The following is a 25,707-nucleotide window of genomic DNA, read 5'->3' on the forward strand; positions in this document are numbered from 1 at the left end:
AATATCCCACAAAAGAAAGAGAGCTATATAATGTCATTAGAAAAATAAAACACATTTTTTTGCGAAAAATTATAATTTGTCCAATGATAAAAGAAAAAATGGCTAAAGCGATTTTTCCATGTAGACTAAAATTAATCATTATATAAAATACATGTTAAAATATAAATATACGTTAAAAATAAATTAAACCATGCATATATTTATACATAAATATATTAGTAACTGATTTTAATAATTAATTTTGGCATACAAATAATATTTTTTAAAATTTTAATATAACAAAATGAATATAACAATAGTGCATTTACCATCTAAATCTCTATTTTTTTTTTCATTAACAATATTATACTCCAAATTGTCCTTTTGAGTTTTGAGCACATTACTAATAATAAGCATAAACACTAGCATTAACATTGCAAAATGAAATCTAAAACTATTGCACTTTTTTTGGGTGCTTCCTTGAAGATGTCAAACACAATTTCCATAAATAGCCTACTCCATTAGTAATAGCATCCCCTAATTTCCACTTAATTATGTTCCACAGGCTTTCAAACTATATTCTTCTCTGTTAATTGAATTGAATCACTAGTTAGAACAATTATTTATTATTAGAAAAACCAACAAGTTCAGTTAAATCTCATTGAGGGTGATAAAACAAAAACAAAAACAAAAAAGTGAGCCTTTTCTTTTTCTTCTTCTCTCCATCATAAAAAAATCACACCAACAACAACATCAACAGAGGTTTCATCAATGAGTACACATGCTTCTTACAACATGAGATCCAAATCATACTATGAAAATGATATCAAAGGAACAATGAAAGATATTGGGGTAAGTAACTTCACTTCACACCAAATAAAAGAAAGGGGGAAAAAATGTAAATTGAAAAAACAAAGACAACCCAAAATTCAAAAACAGAAAAAGACAACATCTTTTTCTTTTAATTATTATTCTCGTTTATAAACAATGGCAAAGTTGAATGAAATGAAAAAACTTTGGTGCAAAATTTCCAGGGTGGGAAGATGGTGTCTTCCGGAACAACACCAGCAACGAGCAGCAAGGAGAATTTCTTCATCTTCTCCCTTGTGAGCCTTTGGTATTCATCAAACATTGGTGTGATCCTTCTCAACAAGTATCTTCTCTCAAACTATGGATTCAAGTTCCCAATTTTCCTCACAATGTGCCACATGTCAGCGTGTGCGGTTCTCAGCTACATTTCCATTGTGTTCTTCAAAGTTGTGCCTCAGCAGATGATCAAATCCAGGTCCCAGTTCATGAAGATTGCAACTTTGAGCATTGTTTTTTGTGGGTCTGTTGTTGGAGGAAACATCTCTCTTAGGTATTTGGCTGTTTCTTTCAATCAAGCTGTTGGGGCCACCACGCCTTTCTTCACGGCTGTTTTTGCGTACCTTGCAACGCTCAAGAGAGAGGCTTGGGTTACATATGCTGCTCTTGTTCCTGTTGTTGCTGGGGTTGTCATTGCAAGTGGGGTATGTTGCTCTTTTTGTGTTTGTTGTTATGTTTCAATGAAATTGGAATCTTCTATGTGTGATGATCTCAGCCTATTCTTTTTTTCTTTGGTGATTTAATCTTCTTATGGTCATGTATGTTTTTGTTGATTGGTTCATATTGGTGTGTGGATGTTGATCTTGGTGATGCCACTCCAGATCTGGAGTCATGCTGATGAACAGATTGGATTGGATGATGGGTTGTTTGTGGGATTTGGCTGATCTGTGATTTTATTGGAATTCTTATAAGCATTTAATTTCTTAGGATGCAGAAAGTGAAGTGCAACGTGCTTCTAATTTGATGAGATCTCAATGTTGAAAGAGCTATGCCAATTTGTGACAATAGGAGTCCTTTTTATTTATTGATTTTTTAAAATTTTTTCTTCTGAACCTGGAAATGAGGAAGTGAACGGGAAAAACTCTCAAGCTACTTTACTAATTATTATGCTATGTGTCATTCAATCATATGATTATAACATCCCAAAACTTGTTATGAATTACGCTCTTCTCAGTTATCTCTATTGTATAAGTATGTGTTGCACTATAAGTTAATATATTTGTCATATGACATGGTAAGAAAAATAGTTCCTTTGGGCCTTAATGCTCTGCATATTTCTGTCATGATATTAGGAGGCACATGCCGTTGTTATATTAACAATTTCATTATTTGTTATTCATTTTGGTTCTATGAATCTAAAAAGATTTTGTTGGTGACGGCAGGGCGAGCCAGGCTTTCACTTATTTGGATTCATCATGTGCCTAAGTGCTACTGCTGCGAGAGCTTTCAAGTCTGTTCTTCAGGGCATTTTACTTTCTTCTGAAGGGTAAACTATTTTTCGCACTATATATATGATTTCCAAGTTCTTCTTTCATCACTACACTTCAAAAACAGGTCAGCTGCAATCTGAAATTACTGGAATCTGCTATTGATTGTTCTATCAGTAGCACAAGTTATAGAGTGACTACATGACTAGGTCCTTTTGGTTAGCATGTGGAATATGCAATTCTTTTTACTGGTATGAAACTTCTTATAACTTTGCATTCCCCTTGATGTAACAGGGAAAAGCTGAACTCGATGAACTTGCTCTTGTATATGTCGCCGATTGCTGTCATAATTTTGTTGCCAGCGGCGCTTATCATGGAGCCTAATGTTGTAGATGTCACAATATCACTTGGAAGCGAAAACAAAACTATGTGGCTACTTCTTTTGCTGAATTCAGTCACAGCATATTCCGCTAACTTAACAAACTTCTTGGTCACTAAACATACAAGTGCTCTTACACTCCAGGTTAGCCTTTCTTTCCTTTGCGTCTTTATTGCCAACTACTAGAAATCATGACAATAAGCGGCAATCTGTTTTCTCGTATTTGTGTATTAGAACATCAATTGCAAACTGAAATTCACCTTTATTCTACTTTATATAGCACATTAAATGTCTAAAAATTTGAAATGTAAGGTCTTGACATGGAAAGATAATACAAACTATTCCTAGCTATACAATATTTTGTTGAATCACCATTCACATAATTCGAAATCATACATGATTTGACTGATACTTCGTGCAATGCACGTGTTTTATATGCTCCGCATTCTTGAAAGCACAACAAATAGATCCTGATGCTAAAACATGTACTTGAAACATTTTTAGTTTATGAACTTACATAGCTTCTCTTTTAGTTCTCTTCTTGATACTTACAATGATATAGTAACATACAATACAAGTAATGATTGGTGTACTCGTATTTCAATTTGTATCAAACACGGGGGAACCAGACGCAAAATCATGTTAACAAAGGTTGCTTAATGCAAACTGTTGGTTTTGTTTTATTTTGTGCAATGCACAATAAACAGGTGTTAGGCAATGCAAAAGGTGCTGTAGCTGTTGTTATCTCAATACTGCTATTCAGAAACCCGGTGACTGTTGTTGGCATGGCTGGCTACACAGTAACAGTCATGGGAGTAGCTGCATATGGAGAAACAAAGAGGAGGTTTAGATGAACAATCTCACACATTCACACATTCTCTTAATTCCTGTATTCTACTGTAGTCTAATATTTTATTCTATATTCTGAAACATGATTCTTTTGTAGCGTGACTAGTAGTAGGTGCCAGGAGAGTGATTTTTATGTTATTTCGTTGTATCTATTCTAGCACATGAACTGATGAACATGGACATGGACATGTATTTGTTCCTAGTACATTTTGTCCTATGTAAACGTGCCAATATTTTTTGGCTTGAAGTAACTTGAAGCATAAGAAATTATGTTTAGAAAGATCTTAGGGACGACTTTTAAAAAATAAACCAGAAGTAAACACTGCTCATGAATTAGAAGATTTGGAAGTTGGAATCACTTCAACATTTTGCAACATTTGCATCACATGATTCTTTAATAAAGGAGCTGCTAAGCTACTTGCATGTTTTCAAGCCTTTTTTTAATCATATAAATAAAAATAGTTATAATGTCATGTATCAAGTGTATCAGACAATTTCTCAAAACCCTTTAGAGACAGAATTTCCATGCTAAGTATCACTGGGACTGAATCACCTCAACTATTATATTACAAATAAAATAAAATAAAATAATTAAATTTGTCAAATATTTCACAAGGTGATGCACATTCAATGACCAAGAGCAACTGAAAATTTCTCCAAATAGTAAATAACTGCATCAATGACACTGTAGGGTATAGTTAGACCTTGTCAATGTTCAACTACTTTCTTTTAGTGAGATTAGTTTCCCCAAAAAGAGGGGAAAAGAGAAAGAAAACAAATAAAAATTAGTACACCAAAGTTGTGAAAGTGAAAAGGATGGAAGACAACCGAATTCTGATGACATTTTAAGCTAGTTCAGGACCAGAAGGCAGTGCCTCATATCCATCATGGTGATGCTTAATAGCAGAAGCTCTTTCAATTGGAATGCACTTGATTATAGCAGCAAGCGGCATGCTAACTACACCAATTGCAATACTGAGTAACCACATTTGCCAGTTTAGAGGGACAGTGCTGGCAAAAGTTCCCAAGAACTCAACTATTATCACTTGAAACACCGCCGTCGCGAAAATTATCCCCAAGAATATCCAGCTCCGAAACATGCCTCTGAATACATTTATCTTTTCCATGTCTCTGCTGTTTATCTCATTGAACACCTGGGGAAAAAGGAGACAAATGTATCAAAAGAATCAAAACGAGCTTATCAGTATGGAATCCATCAAGACATGTTTGATAATTAATCTCCATAATCAGTATTTATAAGCAAGCATGATGCATGCAAAGTATACCTGGCAAAATACAAAGGAGTTGAATATCAAGGTGTTGAGCACTTTAGTTGCATCTGGACCACTAATATTGAGTAGCTTCAGCCCATCAAAGGTTAGAATTCCAAGGACAATTAACTGATATATACTTTGACCAATGATATTCCTCCACATGGTTTTGGTTATAAAGCTTGCTCCCCTTGTAACTGGGGGCCTTTTCATAAGTCCTTCATTAGGAGGTTCAGTAGCAAGGGCTAATGCACCCAATGTGTCCATAATCAAGTTAACCCAAAGCAACTGCACAGCTGTGAGTGGTGCAGATCCTGAAAGTTAAAAAGAATACTATTATTAATGTTGTTTGAAACGAATTTAACAGAATTGAGGCAAACAAATCCTGTAAACCAACGAACCTGTGATGCATGCTGAAACAAAGTTGATAACCAGAGCAACAATGTTAACCGTTAACTGGAACTGCACAAATTTTTGAATGTTTATGTACACTGCTCTTCCCCATTTGGCAACATTGACAATGGTGGTGAAATTGTCATCCATTATAATCACATCAGCATTTTCTTTTGCAACCTGTAAAATGTGTTCCAACCAAAAAAAGAAGGTATTAGATACTGATAACATCAACCAGGAAGTGCAAGAAAATATAACCAGAAATTTAGAAAGCAATAAAGTACACAAGGAAGTGGCACATACCTCTGTTCCAGCTATGCCCATGGCAAGTCCAATGTCTGATTCATGCAATGCTGGAGCATCGTTGGTTCCATCGCCGGTAACAGCAACAACCTCACCAAACATACTCCTCAAATTGGTTACTAACTTATGCTTGTCAAGTGGTAAGGATCGTGCCATCACCTGAAACAATGTAAAGTACCAAAGAATGTCAATCATCTGAAAAGATAATTAAAAGTAACAGAATCTACAATGAGATCAGAACCTGAATTCTTGGTATAATATCCTTCATTTGCTCTGGAGACAAGTTACGAAATTCTGGTCCTTCAATTGCTACACCACCCTCAGTAAGTATACCACATTCTTGAGCTATAGCTCTGGCCGTGTGAATGTTATCACCAGTGACCATCCGGACAGTTACTCCGGCGGCTAAACAAGTTTGAACTGCTTCCCTTACCCCAGGGCGTACAGGATCCTTGATTCCTACTATGGCTATCAGAGTATAGCCACTGTCAGGGATATTGATATCCCCTTTGGTTTCATTTATATCTTTGACAGCCAAACAAAGAGTTCTCAAAGCTTCAGAGGCAAAGCCATTTATAACAGCAGTTACATTATCTGCTTGGTCTTCAGGAAGGTCAACAACTTCTCCATTGTGGTCAATGATTTTGTTGCACATTTTTAATATTATCTCTGATGCACCCTTGCAGAAAGCTCTGACTCCTCCATCCGGAAGAGCCACAAGCACAGACATCTTCTTCCTCACTGAATTGAAAGGCTCAATCTTGAGTATCTTATACACTCTACGCTGTTCATCAAAATCAGCACCTAAAAGCAAGCCAAATTCCATCAATGCCGATTCTGTTGGAGTTCCCAATATTGTGTTATTTCCATCTTTATCCTTAACTACTTCAGCAGATGTATTTTGACATATAGCCTGAGAAAGAATGCTTTGTACTCCATCAGGTATAGTTGTTTTCAGTTCATCTGCACTCTCTTTACCTTTTATATGCGTCGCTTTTTCGCATATCCATATTTTATTGACTACCATATGGTTAGTGGTTAATGTCCCTGTCTTATCTGTGCAAATGCAACTACTTGAACCCATAGTCTCACAGGCAGAAAGGTGTCTCACAAGTGCCTTGTCATTCATTAATTTTTTCATAGCGAAAGCAAGACTGAGTGTCACAGCCAATGGTAATCCTTCAGGAACCGCAACCACTATTATGGTTACAGCAATAGCAAAGAAGTCCAGTAGCTTCAATGCATCATTTGAAGACCAACTTGATATGTCACCATTAATTGCTTTCTCAGCAAGAAATCTGATTGTCAACACCACGAATGTCAAGCAAGCAAAAGATAAACCAATTTTACCAATAATTGTAGCAACTCCATTCAATTTCACCTGCAATGGTGTCTCATCCTCTCCACCCTCATTTAGAGTTTCCATCAATTTTCCCCATTCAGTCTTCATACCAACTGTTGTAACTAACATCTTCCCCTGACCATCCTGCACTTTGGTTCCTGAGAGAAGAAAAGGCTTTTCTTCATTCACATTTACAGGTTCACTCTCACCTGACAAACTCGATTCATCTATAAGTAAAAAGTATCCTGATATATACAGCCCATCGGCTGGAACTTGATCTCCGGTCGACAAATGAACAATATCACCAACTACTATATCATATATTGAGATCTTCTGCCTTTTTCCACCCCTGGTGACATGAACAAAGATCTTCTTCTTCTCTTTGTCTAAATCTCTGAACTGTAGGGATTGCTGGTAGTCACTGACAGCAGTAACAATGACAACCAAAAAAATACTAAGTATGATTCCTACACCATCATATGTTCCTTTTGGAAACCCTTCAGTAGCGATCCCTACACCAATAGAAACTACAGCACAAATTATAAGAATGATTAGAGTTAAGTCCTGCAGTGCATCCCACACAAACATCAGGAAGCTTCTAGAAGGTTTCTCTGTATAACGGTTGACTCCATAAACCTTTTGTCTGGGATCTATACTCTCTTCACTGATACCTTCATCCACTGAGACTGCAAGTTTCCTTGTAATAGCTTCAACTCCACCAATATTCATCAAGTTCTTAAAATCATGTCCACGAACAATGGCTGCGATTTCATCGGGATGAATGCCAAAACCAGCTTGTCTTGCCTCTTCTGGTAGCTTATATTCAACTCGACTACCCGCTGCATAAGAAAACCAGATGAACTAACTAAGCCTATAAAGGGAAACAATTAGTTCTAAAGCAACAACTTTTGAAATTTGAGCACCATACCATCAATGAATTGCAATGCTGCCTTTTGAACATAGAGAGCAATCCGAATTTTTTCCTGATGGAGAATATACAGATATAATATAGCAAAACTGCTAATAATAGATTCACAATATACTCAAAGATGGAAAGCCATATCTCTTATCACTATAGAATACATTATCCTAAATCATGTCAAATTGACACTTATTTCATTTCATTAAATCAAATGCTAAAATTGAATTTTGATATCATTAAGGAAATGGCTTTCATGAAGTTCTCGGTTAAAATCTTATATCAAGTTAATCTATTTATCATATCTAATTCTGGTAAGTGCTAGTTAAGCTAAATATTTGAAGTCATCAAATTTCCTTTCTAGCAGTATCAAATGTCCATTTGTTTTTACTTTATAGTTTTCCCGTAAGGGAGGCCTAAATGATTATATGTGAGAGTGGCAGTTAAAGATATAACTCCGCCGATGCCGATACTACATAGTCGGTCCTAAGTCTGGATAAAAGAGGAGCGTCGTGTTAAGCCTTCGACAGGCAGCATAAAAACTTTGTCGAATCCTCACGACATGGATCAAACACATATCAACTAAAGATATGAAAAGGCGATACATTAATAGAAAATATTTACTTTCTAGAAAATTACCAATTTCTAATATCGTGTCAACATATAATTGAATTAAAAATTAAAAATGCATTAAAGTGTTTGTGGCTGCTACTGTAGGTAAGTCTCTGGTTTTATGTATAAAAAAAGTGTGGACAAGGATTGGGATATTCAATTTTGAGTTTCACACTAAGCCCCCCATTTGCGGGTAGTCTTGTCTGAATCCATTTTCTTAAGACCAGAAATTGCAGACTTCTTCAACTAACATAACCCATTGTTGAAGAAATCATCAACAGCATTAGAACTGTTGGCGCCACTTTTATAGGCTTAGTCAACTAAGGTTTAATTTGAAAATGAATGGTGTTATGTATGTTGACTATGCTCATTTATTCTTTGCACATGGAACCAACTCTTTAGCTTTTTGGTTTCCCACCGTATTTTTCAGTCTGATAGACCAAAGATTAATCAGTTACCGTAGTGAACTCTATTTAAGAATTTATCATTGGCCAATGAGAAGTTGCTGCATGTACAAAGCAGAATTCGAATCCCCAACTCTAGCTTAAGTCTACTAATAAATTAACCATTAAACCAACCCAACTTAGTTTAACCAACTCTTTAGCTAACTACGAACAAATAAAGTAGAACAAGGAAATTTTCATGTGCAATTTATCGCCCCAACGTAAGAATCTGTATGTTTGAACTTTGAAATCTTTTGTCAATTCAAGAGCATAAAGACAAGTCAATGTTAGTTGCAATAGCGTTCCGTGAATGACTGCTTTGGAAAAGGCTAATAATGTTGGTTTAAATAAATATTGTTTGTTCAAATGTTTAAAGAAATAAAGTCAATCATGCAACACAACACGTTTTTATAAAGATAAGAATAAGAGTGAAAACAAAAAAAAATAAAGATATAAAGTAGTACATGATTGATTTTTGTACGATTTAGTACAAAGTGTTCTTGTTATATATATCATTATCAAGAAAATAAGGGCCACTGGCCATGATTCTGAGCCAAACCGCGTCTGAATTTTCAAAGGTTACTCGAAATTACTAATGCTTCGTATCTTATCATATTTTGTCTCATTCTCTTATGGGTATGGCAAATGCCTGAGAAATTTTTAGATTTTTTTTCAAGTGCATAAGAAAACAAAAGTACACTTCTATTTTTATTATAAATAATATTTTAAATTAACATTTTCTTAAGTGATTCTCTTTATCTTTTTTTGGGTTAAAGTAGAGGAGGGCCTAAGCCCATACAAAATAACAAAACTACAACACCCTATTCTGAATTATTGGTTAATAAAATAATCTAAAAGTTTAGTTGATCATGTGTATTTTCTGATGATAAAGTCTAGATGTTAATGTTCTATCAAAAAACAAAAAAAAAGAAAAAACCCTAGCAATACTACACCACAATAAAATCATTCATTATTGCTATATCTATTAAATTTGTTGCAGTTGCCTATGACGTCATCATCTCACTTTCACGGGGAAATTTCCAGGAAGTTTCTAAAACTTGACGCTGTCGCTACCATAATTTAATTATGTTAATAAATTAATCGAAAAAATTTTGTAAAAAAAATATATTTATTTTTAATATATTATTAAAATTAATTTTTTTTTCTAATAACACACATTAGTCGAACTTTAATTATAAAATTTTAAATATAGACATCAATTGCGTCATTATATCATAAGCATAGTAAATTTCCTTATCACTCACATTAATTTACTATTATATATTTTTTTATTTTCTTTGACTAATGGTTTACGTTAATTTAACTACTTAAATATGTTATATTAATAAAAAAAACAATCAATAGTTTCCTAATTTTTTAACTCAAAGACAAATAAAAAAAAATCAATAGATCTAAAAAATTTATTTGTCTTTGAGATAAAAAATCAAAGGCATATTATCTTTTTTCTTTAATTATTAAATACGTTTGTAAAAAATTAAGTTAGGAGAATATTTCAAAAAGGTAACAGTAGTCAATTACCGAATATTCTAAAGACAATGGGACAATGGAACAACTACTAAAAGCTTAACTCTTTTTTGTGTGGGAAAGAGAAAGTAAAAAACCGGCCCCGATCATATTCATAACGAATAACTGATTTTGGGTTCACTAAAGATCGAACTCTTAACATTTTTGATTTAACGTTTTAATACTATGTTATAATATCACTCATCCCAAAAACTTCAATTGATGAAAAAATGTAACACTAATGATTATATCTTTAATACTCCATAAATTTTTATTGTACATATTATACAAATATTTCATTGGCTCCTCGTACTTTCCCTAAATATTAATATGAATTTACTTTTATAAAATTAATTTTCACTAAAATTGAATTGATGTCAATGCAATTGTATTTGAATATTTTTTGTCAAACATGATTTTTAAAAAACAAATATTATTTAGACGATGTTAGTGAAAATTATATTAGAATACAAAATGACTCGAAATAACATAATGTATATTATTTTTTATAATAATTTTGTAATTTATTTTTATAGTAAAATAAAATATATTTTAAAAATAAACATTATTTTATGGTTTAAAATATAAAAAATTTATGTGTGTGCAAGTTTTATAATGTATGAATTAATAATAATATTTATTTTAAATAAAATTATACTATTTAATCAATTTATTTAAAACAATACTTATATAATTTAAAAATTATATACTTTTCTTCAAAAAATATATTTTTAACTAAAAGGAATACAGGAATAAGTCTTAGCACTCATATTGTAAAATAATTACAATAAAATGTAAAATCTACTAGAGAAGTGTATTTAAATTTAAATTTTATCGATATGATTGCTAAATATACATTGTTTTAATAATTAATTCTATTTGAAAATAAATATAAGATGCTTGTTTAAATTAAATAATAATTATTTTAAACATAGAAAACAATATTTTAAAGGTGAAAATAGATAATTAATATATTAACATTATTCTAATTTTAATATCTCAAAGTGAATGTGAGAACGCAAAAACAAGTTTCTAGTTGCGTTGCCCTCATCTAAAAGTACATCACGTTCAACTAGGAAAATATTACCCAAACATTTTGCTCTTCATTCAAATCACGCAAATGTGGATTTAGAGCATAAAACGGGAAACTAAACCTACACTTAAAACGCAATAATATTATGCAGCCCATAATTATCGGGGCGTAAGCGTCACATTAAAATTCAAGGATAACCTACCGTCCATCCAATAGTTTTTTCTTCATTTCTTAGGCACTCAAATTAAAGAGAGGTCACATCTCTGACAAATGGGAACAAAGGAATCAAATTAGTGATTAGGCCATTAGTCTATTTAACTAAGTGTTAAAATTTAAATTTAATTTTGTGTATGTAATAATTTTATTGATCAATAATAAATTTATAAATAATTTTAATATATAATAGATTAGTCTTTGACATACCAGAGAGATACCATGCCAAAAAAAAAAAACATGGGAATAAAGGATGATACCATATCACCATTCAACGTGACATATGAGCCAAATTCAAATTCATCAAAAGGTAAGTGGACTTGACTATTTAGCATTTGCATTTAATAATATCAACACCCTTCTTATGAAAAAGTATAGCATCTATTTTACTTTTTCTGTTTTTATTATAGCACTGGTATAAGCTATGGTACAGTTCACTCTAAAAAGGGACAAACCCGTTCAATTGGAAATTGCAAGGTGGAGACTGGAGACATTCCCAATAAAACCCTGCTACCATCGATATTTTATGAGTTTAGTACGTATATTTAATATTTAAGGTTGTTATTAAAAGATGTTATCAAATATATTAAAAAATCATATTTTATATTTTTATAAAAAAAATTAATTGATAAGATTAATATAGATTTCGCTAAATCCTTATTTTATTTTTGTGTAATGTCTCTGGCTCTCTGCACCTTGGAGTCCGAGAGGCAAACCAGTTAGCTATACGTCATTTTCCGATTCCATTTCATAAACAACTACATCCACTTGCAGTTGCAGATATTAAGCTTAATTAATTAATTTCTCTCCTAATTATACAGAAGACGAGAAATTATTCTATAACTAGAAAGTTCGAATCTCAAAAGAGGATTATACTTACTTTTAATTGCGGACTACTATTTATGTTAGAACTTCATAATCATAATTAGTTAGTACCTTTTTAGTTTGATTCTCCACGTGAACGCGTTGTGAGATCTCAGAAATTTTTCAGAACAAGCACATGATAAAATGAAATGAAAAAAGGTAGAAGGAATGAAGAGTGGAACCTTGATACCGTGCTTAATCTGTTGAGCTTGGTCGCGTTTGTCGAGGTCGGCGACCATGCGGAATCGGCGGCGGCGGTTCTTGACTAAGCTGACGGCGGATCTCCAGCGGCGGAGGGCTTCGGGGGAGGGATTCTTGGGCTCTAATTCAAAGTCCTTCATGCTGAGGAGGCTATCCATGGTGGTGGCTCAGATTCAGAGAGGGTTTTTCAGGGACTCTCTACGTATTTTAGTTGTTAGTACAATTCTTTCAACCTTTTATACTACAAAATAAAACAAAGCCCAACCATGTTTTTCTCTGCCTTTGATTGCTAAAACTTTCCATTTATAATAAGTATAGAGTTGGACAAAACCGTCCTTAAGCTCCATGAATATTTAAAAATATATTTAAATTTTTTCTTTTTTTTTTTAATTTATACATATCGATTTTTATATTTAATTTATCTTATTTTAAAAATTCTTTTATATATGCATATGTATATTGCTTAGATCAATATAACAAAAATTTTGTTGAGTTTAAGATATAAGTAAACAAAAAATTGATGTATTTAAATTTTGATATGGACAAAAGAGTTAAATATATTTTTAAATTTTTAAAAATTTAATGTTCGTGAACTAAAAAATCACAGACCTATTACAATTTATTAAAAGTTATAATATTTATATTTATTAAATTAAATTAAAAATTATTTTTAATAAATACAAACAATAATAATATATTTAGTAAAATAATTTTTTAAATTTAAAAATATTATAATAAATATTAATATAAAAATTAAATTTAAATATTAATTAATATATAAAATTATATTAAAATTTGTAATTTTAATAAGTTTTAAAATATTTTATGTCAGATTTTTTTAAAATTATAAACATAAATAACATTATTTTTTTAATTTATTAAATATAAAATAAAAATTGTTTTTTAATAACAAATGTTTTTTTAAACACTATTAACTAAATCATTTTATTAAAAATTGCTTTAAATATTTTAATATTTTTAATATGTGTCCTGTAAGCATAATTAATAAAACTCTAATAGAGAAAATTGAATTTTATTACCTATACCATAACTTTAGAAACACCAGCTCATTGACAGAGGCAGATCACTCTAATATTTCTATCTTTAAAATGGATAGTGTGGTACTTGCATTTTGAAAATGTAACTCATATATATATATATATATATATATATATATATATATATATATATATATATTAAAAAGACCAAACCTTATTTAATGTTTGTTTGTCTATATTCAAAAACTAGTGAACCTGCATAATCAACAATATTTCGTGGATAACAATTTTATAGTTAATATAAACAAAAAATGATTGAGTATTTTTTTTGAAGGAGTGAATTTAAAAATGGAGTTATTAATTATAAAAAAAAATATGCAGCAATGACAAACTTATGCAAATATATATTAATTATGAAAATTCATTGTCTATTTTTTAAATGTAATAGTTCTTACAAATAATTATCTATTTAAAATATCTAGTAGTTTTTTTTTTTTTAATTACATGCATCTCTAGTGAATTTAAATATGTAGTTAGATGATAACATAATAATTAATAACAACCTCCTGTTTAGTGTTTCCCACAACTTATAGTGTTAAAATAATAAAATAGAACCAACAATTCAATGTTTTGAGGGGGGTTATAGTCAATTACTCAGATTTTAAAAAACACCCTTAATCCTATATTCCCCTGAGATCATTTAATTAACAACTCCTCAGTAACTTCAATTAAGCCACCCTTAACCACTGATTCAAATAATAAAGATCAAAATAAATATAACTATACTACGTGTATAGTAAAATCAGCTATCAAAATTAACCATTAATATAAAATACATATTTGAATATAAAATACACATTAAAAATAAACTAAATAATATATGTATTTACATATAAATACATGGTGACTACTTTTAGTATACAAATAACATTTTAGAAATCGAAAATATTTGGTAACTAAAGAAAATCAGCCAAAATAATCATAACTTATCTTATTTAACATTTATTAATTGTTACGACAATTAATAAATATTTTGGATTTTTTTTTGTCTTCCTAATATTACCGTCTTAAAATATATATTAAAATAAAACAATGAAATCTGGGAATGTCTGAAACCTTCCAAAATTGTCAACCTACCAAGACATTTTGTGGTATAAGAGCAAGTGGACATCCTTTGAAGTTGTTCCATAAGATGTTTGACATTAATTTATTGATTTATGATGCAAGATACATGCGTTACTGGAGTTTAATTACAAGATTCATTCTTGCACGTCTTAATATCAAAAAATAATGTTGGCATGAAATAAAGCACAAAATGAGAAGGTTTGCTACAAAAATTTAACACTATATGTTTTTTTTATTTATGATATTCCTAACAATTACACTTAGTAAGACTCAAATTTAAAAACATGATATTTTATATGAAAAAAAAGATACGTTTTGCTGTTGAGATAACAATAAATTTTTATCCTGTATTCAATTTTGATCCTTTGTTTCAAACCTCAATTTGATCATAAATTTTGTATCGACACTATTAATTTGATTCACAGTTACAAAACTCAAACTAAATTGATCTCTTTTATTTAAAGGTGGTCAACGTGATTTTTTTTAATTTAATAATAGATGCATTTTATTTATTTGGCCCTATATTTTAATAATAATCAATAGACTAGTCCTATTACATGAAAATCATGTATGTGCATACCAAACCCCCCCTCCCCCCCCCCCCCCAAAAAAAAAAAACACAAGATTGAATCTGGTCATAAAGAGGAGCAATGTTTCCTCAAAGAAAGAATTTTGACCAAAAACAAGAATAATATGTAGTCATAGAAAATGTCTTCAGAATTTTATTATTTTGTCTTGGGTCATGTCTTAAGAATTTTATTAGCCCTCACATAATGCTACCTTTTAACAAGTCTATGCCGGCCCATTAAAAAAAAAAAAGAAGAAAGATAACTTTATCTAGAAATCCATAAGCACAGTGTGAATTCAAAATAGGAAAAAGAAAATTACGTTTTGATCCCTGCATCAATAAAGCTTGAATTTGGTAATCAGCCTCTTTAAAATTATTAATTATCTTTTAGCCCCCATAGTTTTAATCAATTCAAGTCCAAGCCGGATTTTAGTTTAATATATTTAGCTCCATACAACTACTTGTTTCGATTTTGGGTTTGTGTTCTTTTCTACAATTTAATTTCTTGTGCATCTTCATTAGAAGACCATGGATTATGCAGTGATAATTAAAACCAGGTCACTTCTATGATTGCAGTGAGAAAGTGATTGAAAGTAAATTACAATTAAAAAGTAAGAAACGATTCTACACCTAAATTTATCAGTATCATTATGTGAATGCCATAAGAATCGACAACATAATTAGAAAAAATTGAGCATTTGATACACAATTCCCTTTACTATGACAAGTGGCAATACTAACAGTATTGGAAATCTGCAGAACTATGTAGAATTTTCCTAGAAAATGGACTAGATGGCTCAGTTTTTGGTCAGAAAATCTTCACTTTTTTTCAGCCAATTCACATATTGCTGCTGCTCTTTCTTGTGTAGATAGTGGAGGATGAAATTGGTGAGGCTTGTTCCAATACCTTTAGATATGAGGTATTCCTTGAGTGCGTCCTGCAACTTGCTATCCAATTCGCTTCACATGGATGTAGAGAGGAACAATGAGCAAGTGTTATTGGTAAACAAAATCAAGTTGCTTCTATTACCTATTACCTAATTACTAATAACTATTACTACTATTACTGTTGTAACTAATAGCTGATCTAACCAATTCAACTCTCTAAATAACACCTTGGCCAACAAGAATTGTTTACAACATGCAATACAGTCTAAAAGCAATAAATACTAGTACATTGATAGTCTAAGTATAAAAGGGTAGAAGCCTATATAGATAGCTAGGCAGAGAGCTCTTGATATATGAAGCCAATGTATATAAAAGACTGATGATTGTGTAGATAGCTAGGCAGAGAGCTCAGGATTCAATACCATGATTTCATTGGAAAAAGTATAAAGAGATTTAAGTATTTTGATTATATTATTCAAGACAATGAGAAATAAGGCCCGGTTTGTTTACCGGCACAGGATCCTGAGACAGAACAGAGAGACACAAAATTATGTTTGGCAGATAAGACATGAACAAAGACATTGTGTCCAAAAACATTGAATTAGTGTATTTTGTGTCCGGAAAGACACGGAGACACCAACAAAAAATACAACTTTGTTTTTTCATTATTTTTATCAAATTTTTATAATTATATTTTTTAGCATTATATTTTCTTCATAATTCTTTTCTTATGAAAAAAATGAGAATAAATTAGATTTTCATAATTTGTTCTATTTTATCACCAAACAAAAACAAACGCAGCCTAAAAGACAATGTACATCTTAGGGATTCATGAAGATTGGACAAAATGTTGGAGTTTTCATGTTTTATATATGACAAAAAGCACCTTCAAAACTTAAGTCTAAATTTAGTCATACTTCTATTAAATCAATTATGTTAAAAATCTCACTGCAGACATGATAAAACACAATAACGCCGTTTGATCAAAAAACCAATCCCACCTATTGCTATAAAATTTTGTTGGTGTTTTTTTTCTTTTTCCTTTCCTCATTTGGAATTGTTTTACAACTACCGAAAGAAAAATATAAACAAGCACGTGTGACACACACCTACAGACACCATCTACTTCATCCGACATAAACTCGGAAAACTAGGCATAAACATTGTTGCAAAAGCTTAAAACATAGCAAACATCAATAACCAATAAGTAAGAGTGAATGCAACAGTTATGGGTTTATTTTATTTTCTTTTACCTGAAGAAGGGGCCTTTGTAAACGGAAGGAATCAAAGACATGGATGATCTGAGATAATAAGCACCATCAATGCTGAATTCAGAGCTCTTATCATCGACTTGATAAACCTGACAATCAAACTGCAAAATGGAGCTGAATGAAGGCTTCTTCACACACACTTTGGCAAAAGCATTCCTTTGAAAAACGAGGTCATTATCATAGTTAGGAGGACCCAATTGAGCAGAAACTGCAACTTCCTCACCCGAATCGAGTTTCCTCCGGAAAACCACGTCTTTTGACCGTGGCGAATCATAGTCCACCACGAATTCCCCTAACGAACCAGTTTCGGCACCCTGCACACACAAAGGTAATTTTTTTTTTCAGTTTCATTGATTAATTCATAATAATTGAGAGTGAAAAAGAAAAAAGGGAGGGAACCTGAAATGGATTAGAAGAAAGTTCGAAACTGATCTCGGATCTCAAGAGCTTGAGAAGTTCCAAGTCTTCAATAGCTTTGAGTCCCTTGGTGAGATTCCTCACCCATTTCGCCATCTCCCACTTCCTTTTCTGTGTTTCTGTTTCCTCAATTGTACTTTCTGAAACTCGAGAATTTTTTGGGCCTTTTGGGCCTATTGGGCTTGCCTTATTTTTGGGCTTAATTTTAAGCCCAACTAATCCAGAAAATCCACATTCCACTCGTGACTCACCATTTCATTTTCCCATCGATTCCAGCATCACCTGCCACAACGCCGGCTAACGGAACCACCGTTTCTGCCGGAATCCTAGCCCTAATAGCACTCTTCACTCTGAGTCTCTGACTCTAGCTCTCGAAATCTCGCCGGCTGTCCACCTAGTTGTCCAGATCTCCGGTAACCTAGCTTCGTTTTCTTCTACTGATTTTGGTTTGTTCTTCTGAAAACCGGTTCGAACCAGTGTAAAAAAACGAATCGGTCATATATCAAAATTCAAAACCGAAAGGTTCAGAAACTCTCGTTGGACCGTCGAGCCGGTCGGTCTAACCGAACCAAAATCTGACTGATTTTCTGAAATTTTTGCTTAAAACGGCGCCGTTGGTTTGAGAAACCCTAACCAGTAACCAAAACGTGCAGCACCTTCTTGGCCTCTCCTCTCTCACACAATGTTCTGAAAACTGAATCGGACGGAACCAGCCGATCAAACCAATTTAATTAGAAACCGACAAGAAAAACGGTCCGGTCTAATATATAAAACCGCAAAATAAAAAATCGCTCAAGAACCGATGAACCGGCCGGTTACTGGCAGATCGTACCGGATCGGAACCCGGCCGATTTACAGAAACCGACGTCGTTTCCTTCCTTGAAAGGAAAAAGTTGCGCCCGTTCCCCCCTTCTCCAACTCCTTCCTTCAGCAAAGAGCAAACTGCCCTAGCCTCCACCAAAGAAAGCAAACCTTAGCCTCCACCAATAGTTGTCGCCGTCTGTCAGAGTGAGAGACTGCTGCCGCCGTCCATCGCACTCAAGAACTTCCGGCTTCGTGCTCTCGGGCCTCTCGCCGGATCCTCCACGTCGGGTGCTCGCATCTCGCCGTTCTCCTCTGTGCTCGGCTGCTCGCGCCTCCCTCCGCCAGTGAGTGCCCGAGCTGTGCGTGTTGGTTGCTGCTCGTCGTCCGTGGTTGTCTCTACTCGATTCTGCCTCCCAGTCTCACTCGAGTCTTGTCTCAGTCACTGGCATCTCGTGGTTCGTCTCTCTCGTGGCCGGCGGCAGAAGCAACTCGTGGGGTTGTATCTTGCTTCGTCGCCTTCCGTGGGGTGGTCGCCGACTCGCCGTCGACCGTTGGTGAGTCCCTGCACCATCCTTCCTTATGCTCTCTTTTTCAGATTTCCCTTCTCCCTGTATTTTTGCATGTTGCTGAATTGCTAATCAAATTTGCCTTGTTGCTAATCTAAATGTTGCTGTAAATCGGGACTTTACTTGGATTTGTTAAGTTTGTTGCTGCAACTTGAATTTGTTGCTGAATTTGTTGCTTCCTAGTCACAGAATCAGAACAGAATACTTAGTCAGTGCTTGGTTGCTTGGCTTTGCTCACTGATTGTATTTGATGATGAATTTTAAGTTGATAACTTTTAAATTTTAAATTTGCACTGCCTGTTACTGATTCGCTGTTCCTTCAGTACTTTTTGTTGTTGTTAATCATTGTGATGAGCTTTATTAAAATTGGGTTGAAAACTGTTGAATCTTTTTTCATTTTTCATTGTGCTTAACGTTTGTTCTTATTAAAAAATTTGCAATTGGTGATCTTTTGATTTATTATATGCTTCATGTTTTTAATTTGACTCTGCTTCTAGGCTTTGAAATCAGTTTATGATAACTGTGATGCAATTATTTAGTTGGATAACTGATGTAATTATTGAGTTCAAGAGATTGAGTTTTTGATTTGCAAGGTAATTTTTCGTTGATTTTTTATTTAATTTGGTAATGGTGTTTATGATTGGGGTTATCTGGTTTTCATTCGTTTTGAATTTGGTAATAGTGTGATTACTTGTTGCTGTTTGTAATGTTTGTTGCTGAATGATGATTGTTCTTTCTTGCCTCTGTTTAGTAATGTTTATTGAAATTTTGTACTTTTTCAATGCATATTTGTATGTGTGTTATTAGTCAAAGTCATGTGAAGGCCATGCAAATTTATTCAATGTAGTTAAGCATTACTTGCCTAGTCCAATATGTATGCTCTCTGGTTCCCTAGAGTAAACATTTTGTGAATTCATGAATATTATAATGTTTCTTGGAGACAAATTCACAGGGGGAGCATTGTATAATCTCATGTTAACAACAGAGACAAAAATTCACCTCACTACACTATATAATCATGCATCTAAGCTCATATCTATTTCCAGTTAGTTTGTAGTTTTGTACTATACGTGATTTGTACATATCATCGTAAAAGAAATAATAACACTTACAATTGTTTGTTGAAAATGTGCAAACTTAAGTCATGAAAGTTGTTTGTATAATGTGAGATCTCAATGAATAAGTAGCTTTGCATTGTATTCAATGATTATGTTGTCCGAATGACAGTGTTGTTATGAGACAACAAGTGGGTTTGAGTTATATTTTAGGATGTTTAGTTATAATTTATTTATTATTTTATTTTAAAACGGTTTTTTCGGTTGAACCACGGTTAGACCGGTTGGACCAGTAAATCAGTGAACCAGTAACTAGAGCGGTTCGATGACCAGTCCGGTTCTCAAAACCTTAGTCACACAGTCTCACTCAGCCACTCTCCTCCTTCCTCTCATTGAGCTCCTCCTCACTCCCTCACTTCCCTCTCTCTGGCCTCTGAATGAACACACTGAAAAACGCAGAGAAGAGAACTCGAACGCAGTTTGGAGGAAACACCGAAGCAGCCCTCTCTCGTCACCGTTCCTCAAGGTCCAGCCACCGCCGCCGTCCGCATTGCTACAGCTTCGGCGCAACGTCGCCCTTGTTCGCCGCGCATCCGCCTCCTTTTTGGCCAAGCTTCTGCCTCTGTTTTTTGGCCAACCCTTGTTCGAGCTGCTTAGCCCTCTGTTCAGTCCTCTACGCTGCGTGTTCGAGCCTCTGTTCAGCCTCTGTTCCGCCGCCTTTCAGCCACCATTCCGCCATTGTTCAGCCTCCATTCAGCCATCTCCGTCGCGATTTAAAGCTCCTCCCTCTCCCTGTACTGTTTGAATTTCAGAACTGCTCCATCCTAGGGTGATTTTTTTTCCTTCTTGTTTTTCTTGTATTAATTATTCAGTTATTGTGTTTTTTTTTATTGTTGTTTTCATGGTTAGTATGTTTTCAAGTTCTTATTTTCTTGTTGGTTTGCTGTAGTTTAAAATTTTAATTGTTTTCTTGTTATTTTGATTTTCAGTTTTAATTGATCTTATTAACTTGTTAATTTGATAAATTATTGTTTTGGTGTTGTTCTCTACCTTCTGATTGTTATATTGTGTTTTGCTGTTGTTGATTTAATAAATTGTTCATTGAGTGGAAGATGAAAACCTGCCATGGTAAAACTGCTCCTATTGGTTTAGTATGGCTCAATCCATGCTTCCAGAGATTTTACCACCATGCTTGGACCTTCTATCTGAGGTTGGTCCTGTGATGATTAAGGATGTAAATCTTGTGACCCACTTTAGGAATTAACTTTTTAGTTTCTTTTTTAAATTGGGTATCGAAATTTTGTTTGTTGATCCTAGTAATTTTGTTTCTTGATGTGTGAATATATTCTTTCATATTCCTCACTAAGTCGTAGTGATCTGTATGCCTTTGATCCCATAGCCTTTTTATTGTTGCATATTGGTTGATAGAAGGTATCAAATTTTGTGACATATGGTAGTAACTAGTAAGTAGAGTAGTTTATTCTTTTCTTTTCTATTAGAGATATGTCGGATAGAACAATGTATATACTTTTGAAAACCAAATTGTTTTTTTTGAACCAAAATTTGGGTGATTACTCTTTTCTAAATATGCAAGCAATTCTATCTAGTTGGCCATGAAAGTTTTCATTTTCTTTCTAGTATTAGTTCATGTTGTGAATGACTTTGTTTTGCAAATAAAACAGTTGTGAAGTTACTGTGAAACAGTGGCATGGAATAGTCCCTTGCTCTTTCTCTCATTTATTTTCTATTTTTTCCTTTGAAAAAATAACATATTGGGTATTTTCTTTGATTGGAATGTAGAAGATAGTACATCTTTTTATGGTTTTATTTTTTATTGTAACAAATTTTGAAGCATGATTAATTTTTGAAGCATTGATTGATTAAATGATTAGGCTAGGGTTGTGTTGTGTCGTTCCAAGATGAATATGATTGTTGGCTTTGCGATGCTTGCTGGTTGTTATTTGATCTCACCGCGTTTCAGCATTTGATCAATGAAATGTTTTGCAAACATTCAGTTTTTGGTTTGCATTTCCATATATTGACTTGGATTTATACCTTACTAAAAGTTATCCAACAGAATAAGTCAAGTTGATCTCACGAAAATCCCAAATGACTAATAAGATCGAATCTAAATATCTTTGCAATTTTACATATATTAACCGTAAACCCTATATATATAGTAAAGCTAGCTTAGGGAATTTAGAAAGATAAATATAGTTTATCTAAATTATTGTAATTGATTCCCTCATAAGATCATGACATATCAGAAGTTGAGAATTTTTGTAATAATAATTGTTGTTTGTTGAGATTATTGGGTTGGAGTGGGTTATTGTGATATTATAACTGGATTATATTATTATTAGATTGCTGGTAATTTTTAAGTATGGATGATATTTTAAAGTTTATATTAGACTATAATTATGTTTTAATATGTTTATTTATATTTTATTTATTATTTTATTATAAAACGGTTTTTTTGGTTTAACCACGGTCAAACCGGTTGAACCTATGAACCAGTAAACCAGTAGTTAGAGCGGTTCGATGACCGGTTCGGTTTTCAGAACCTACTTCTGTTAACTCTTGCTTATTTCTGGTTTTGGAACCTTTTAAGTTATAACTCCATATTTATGATTTTGTTCTGTGAAGTGTTGGCTCGTAGAGAAATAGTAATTTGCGTAGGTATCGCATTCAGAACTGTGGCGCTAACATTGCACTCTATCTGTTTGTATAAATGTCTCACCCAATAACTGAAAATTTTTTGCGGCAAAACCGTGTTATTTTTATTCTTGTAACAATTACAGCTTTTGATACATGGAAACCAAGCCATTTGAGGAACCTTCTTCCACCGACGATGAGGTCTACTTGCAAAATGCAAGTGATGAAGATGATAATGAGAGTGCCTTTTCCTCCAGTTCCAACACCAAGTTACAGTTCAGGTCTTTTCTTCCTTGATATGTAGTATATACTTGTGAGAATACTCAAGTGAATTCTTTGATTTTTAATTTAATTTACAAATTAGCAGGTACGTGAAATCCAAAGCTGTTTGGAATGATGAGATGGGAATGGCTGAAGTCATTGAAAATCGTGGCAAAACATGGGTCACAACTGGGATAGTTCGAAGTGGCAAGGTTTATTCTTCCATTGAGGAGTCTTTGTAGGTGATATGCACCCTCTTTGTTGTTACCCGAAGAGAAACTAATTACTTTGTTACATCATTGAATTAAGAATATGATTTACATGCATTAAAAATATATCGATTATATGCAGATTTTATAATGTATTAGAAAGGAAATTGTTACAATAGTGCATTCATTGTGCGTAATGATGTTTACTTTGGCAGGTATTTGATGGAGATAGGAGCCTTAGATCTCTTAGATGATTGTGAAAGAAGCATGTCCCTAATGGATATGTATGAAAAGATTGCTGGAGGTAAGAGTGGGTGTTGCTGGGAAATGTTTGAGGTTTACAGGCACCTCAAGTCTCTTGGCTACATAGTTGGGCGGCACGGCGTTGCTTGGAGTTTGAAGGGAATTAAAAGTTCCCATAAGGCTGTTGATGTTGCCGAAGAAACTGAACAAGGAGTAGACTTGATGAGCTCCAAATCCGAGCTTTCCATCAATAAGTTATTAAGTGAGATGCAGATTAATGGTTCAAGGCCAGATTTCGATGTTTATCTTCCAAACAGTAGGTTTAGAAAGTCTTCGCCGGGTGATCCTAGTTTTCTGCTATACTTATCTCGGTAATTACTATTTCTCATATTGCAGTATGTTTCTACTTTAGAGTTAAGAAACTTGATTTGTTGTTAGATATCATGTACTGCTATACTCTAGGGTATTTAGGTAGTGGAGTAATTCAGAACATGACTTCAAGTATTCAAGCATACCATGACATGTGTTTTCGCATTCACTCAAACAGATACACTTATATATTGCCACAAACAAGTTGTATTGCATAATGCATGTAATTATGGGACTGAACAAAGAGCTGATATGGTTGTAGCTTCTCTGATTGAAAATTGTCTCTAACTCTCTCTATATATATGGTTGTTCGTAAATTTGCTTGATAGCAATTGATGATTGTGTTGTCCTAGGAGAATAAGAACATAGGACTAGCTCATGAAGTTACCACCTATCTATATGGACTATTAAAAACTTTTTCTTTTATCTGATTTGGAATTTTTCATATTAATGTGTGCATATCTGTTAGGGGTGATCCACCATCTAAAGCAGAAACAGAAGCTCTTGAAAAACAATGTGGTGGCCTTCCTTTGAAGATTGGCTTAGTCACGGAGGGACGGGTCAGTTTCTTTTCCTTTGACAAGGTGGAACTTCCTCTTCTACCCTGAAAAAGTTGAGAAACAAGGATTGCTACAAGAGAATCACACTTTTTGCTTGTAGCTATTTATTAAAGTTTCTAATATGTATCAAGTGGTACACTAATATTGTAAATATGTAGTTGTAGGTTATGTTTATTGGAGTGATTGTGTTTGGCCTTTTTGGTACCAGATGTTTGAATAGTCATTATTCTCCTTTCAATTATCATGAAAAAAAAATGGGAACCAGTTCCATATAATATACTTTTCTGCTCCAAGTGGAAAACTAAACTAATGAAGTCAACTTATTGAAAGTCAGTATCACATGATACAGGCACGATTTACCCGTTAATTTGTTGTACGCGCATCACATCTGGATTAAAATAATTATCCAATAAAATTATTGATTTAAAGAAATAATGGTTTTACGTGTACAAAAAGAAGACAAATCTCTACGTTTCTATTGACTTTAAGCACTCAATAATGCTGCCGTCAATGTACTATTCTTCGGTCCTCTATTCCACAAAACGTAAATAGATATTTTCAAATTTTTTATTTAATTGATGTTATAAAGTATCATTTTTTATCTTATATTTTTGAAGTAGAATTAAAAAAAACATATAAAAATATATTTTATAAAAAAAATTACATGTGACAATATTAATTGAAAAAAAACCCATTATCCACATATTGCACTGTAACCTATACATATGTCATCTAAGCAATCTGATTTATTTTTTTTTACGGTATTTTTTAATATGGCTGATTAATTTATTGTAGATTTTAGTTTCATTTAAAAAAATTTTGTTGGTAAATAATTATTTTAGATATAAAATAAAATTTGAATATCCAACACTTATTTAAGAATCAGTGAATTAACTATAAACTAACTCAAATTGGTTCAAGCAACCCGTTTTTAATCTAACGAATTCCGTGGGTCGTGTCATGTCTCCAAATTTTCGAATCTGAAGTGTTTCATGCATGTTCATGTTCAAAGTGTTGTTATTCTCATTTTTGTCTTTATCGATGTTTGTTTCTTTAACTTTTATGTTTTTTAAGTAATTAAGTTAATGATAAAATTATA

At 33.0% G+C, this 25,707-nt stretch overlaps 4 protein-coding genes and 1 long non-coding RNA gene across 11 annotated transcripts; 3 read left to right on the forward strand and 2 right to left on the reverse strand.

The window, feature by feature from the left end:
* Positions 1-381: 381 nt before the first annotated feature.
* Positions 382-3,781, forward strand: LOC112696001 (UDP-URONIC ACID TRANSPORTER 1). Its single transcript, XM_025748567.3, has 5 exons — positions 382-831; positions 1,014-1,490; positions 2,229-2,332; positions 2,568-2,796; positions 3,360-3,781. Exons 1-5 carry the CDS (start codon positions 751-753, stop codon positions 3,504-3,506), a joined length of 1,038 nt encoding a protein of 345 aa, XP_025604352.1. The 5' UTR covers positions 382-750; the 3' UTR covers positions 3,507-3,781.
* Positions 2,895-12,957, reverse strand: LOC112696000 (calcium-transporting ATPase 4, plasma membrane-type). Of its 2 annotated transcripts, XM_025748566.3 has the most exons (8): positions 12,601-12,945; positions 7,739-7,793; positions 5,710-7,649; positions 5,469-5,627; positions 5,174-5,345; positions 4,788-5,086; positions 4,330-4,655; positions 2,895-3,471 (listed from the first exon to the last, which is right to left on the reverse strand). In XM_025748566.3, the coding sequence occupies exons 1-7, from the start codon at positions 12,775-12,777 to the stop codon at positions 4,347-4,349; spliced, it is 3,111 nt and encodes a 1,036-aa protein (XP_025604351.1). In that variant the 5' UTR covers positions 12,778-12,945; the 3' UTR covers positions 2,895-3,471; positions 4,330-4,346. The 2 variants fall into 2 exon arrangements, with proteins under 2 accessions (XP_025604351.1, XP_025604350.1); XM_025748565.3 differs by lacking the exon at positions 2,895-3,471 and having other exon boundaries at positions 4,041-4,655; positions 12,601-12,957.
* On the forward strand, positions 11,771-12,208 carry LOC140173416 (uncharacterized). Its single transcript, XR_011862159.1, has 2 exons — positions 11,771-11,864; positions 11,965-12,208. It is a non-coding gene; the product is annotated as an uncharacterized lncRNA (long non-coding RNA).
* A 2,894-nt stretch (positions 12,958-15,851) lies between the features above and the next one.
* LOC112696003 (mitochondrial acidic protein MAM33) lies at positions 15,852-18,587 on the reverse strand. Its single transcript, XM_025748574.3, has 3 exons — positions 17,869-18,587; positions 17,452-17,783; positions 15,852-16,270 (listed from the first exon to the last, which is right to left on the reverse strand). The coding sequence occupies exons 1-3, from the start codon at positions 17,980-17,982 to the stop codon at positions 16,108-16,110; spliced, it is 609 nt and encodes a 202-aa protein (XP_025604359.1). The 5' UTR covers positions 17,983-18,587; the 3' UTR covers positions 15,852-16,107.
* Positions 18,588-18,767: 180 nt separating this feature from the next.
* On the forward strand, positions 18,768-24,883 carry LOC112696002 (uncharacterized). Of its 6 annotated transcripts, none has more exons than XM_025748569.3 (5): positions 18,768-19,244; positions 23,113-23,247; positions 23,334-23,465; positions 23,652-24,050; positions 24,518-24,883. In XM_025748569.3, the coding sequence occupies exons 2-5, from the start codon at positions 23,123-23,125 to the stop codon at positions 24,654-24,656; spliced, it is 795 nt and encodes a 264-aa protein (XP_025604354.1). In that variant the 5' UTR covers positions 18,768-19,244; positions 23,113-23,122; the 3' UTR covers positions 24,657-24,883. The 6 variants fall into 6 exon arrangements, with proteins under 6 accessions (XP_025604354.1, XP_025604356.1, XP_025604357.1 ...); XM_025748571.3 differs by having other exon boundaries at positions 23,113-23,241; XM_025748572.3 differs by having other exon boundaries at positions 23,135-23,247.
* Positions 24,884-25,707: the final 824 nt, after the last annotated feature.

The sequence above is a fragment of the Arachis hypogaea genome, chromosome 6, assembly GCF_003086295.3.
Source record: "Arachis hypogaea cultivar Tifrunner chromosome 6, arahy.Tifrunner.gnm2.J5K5, whole genome shotgun sequence".
In the NCBI taxonomy this organism is placed as follows: domain Eukaryota; kingdom Viridiplantae; phylum Streptophyta; class Magnoliopsida; order Fabales; family Fabaceae; genus Arachis; species Arachis hypogaea.

What these genes read in the sequence shown, in the direction of transcription:
- LOC112696000 (XM_025748566.3), bottom strand. Translation starts at nt 12,777, where the DNA reads ATGGATAGCCTCCTCAGCATGAAGGACTTTGAATTAGAGCCCAAGAAT. An exon ending in ATATTATACCAAGAATTCAG is followed by an intron (nt 5,628 to 5,709) that starts GTTCTGATCTCA and finishes ACATTGTTTCAG; the next exon opens with GTGATGGCACGATCCTTACC. An exon ending in TGTTTCAGCATGCATCACAG is followed by an intron (nt 5,087 to 5,173) that starts GTTCGTTGGTTT and finishes TTTAACTTTCAG; the next exon opens with GATCTGCACCACTCACAGCT.
- LOC112696002 (XM_025748569.3), top strand. Translation starts at nt 23,123, where the DNA reads ATGGAAACCAAGCCATTTGAGGAACCTTCTTCCACCGACGATGAGGTC. An exon ending in AACACCAAGTTACAGTTCAG is followed by an intron (nt 23,248 to 23,333) that starts GTCTTTTCTTCC and finishes ACAAATTAGCAG; the next exon opens with GTACGTGAAATCCAAAGCTG. An exon ending in TTTCTGCTATACTTATCTCG is followed by an intron (nt 24,051 to 24,517) that starts GTAATTACTATT and finishes CATATCTGTTAG; the next exon opens with GGGTGATCCACCATCTAAAG.
- LOC112696003 (XM_025748574.3), bottom strand. Translation starts at nt 17,982, where the DNA reads ATGGCGAAATGGGTGAGGAATCTCACCAAGGGACTCAAAGCTATTGAA. An exon ending in TTTCTTCTAATCCATTTCAG is followed by an intron (nt 17,784 to 17,868) that starts GTTCCCTCCCTT and finishes TTGTGTGTGCAG; the next exon opens with GGTGCCGAAACTGGTTCGTT. An exon ending in TACAAAGGCCCCTTCTTCAG is followed by an intron (nt 16,271 to 17,451) that starts GTAAAAGAAAAT and finishes ATCCATGTGAAG; the next exon opens with CGAATTGGATAGCAAGTTGC.
- LOC112696001 (XM_025748567.3), top strand. Translation starts at nt 751, where the DNA reads ATGAGTACACATGCTTCTTACAACATGAGATCCAAATCATACTATGAA. An exon ending in GAACAATGAAAGATATTGGG is followed by an intron (nt 832 to 1,013) that starts GTAAGTAACTTC and finishes CAAAATTTCCAG; the next exon opens with GGTGGGAAGATGGTGTCTTC. An exon ending in ATTTTACTTTCTTCTGAAGG is followed by an intron (nt 2,333 to 2,567) that starts GTAAACTATTTT and finishes TTGATGTAACAG; the next exon opens with GGAAAAGCTGAACTCGATGA.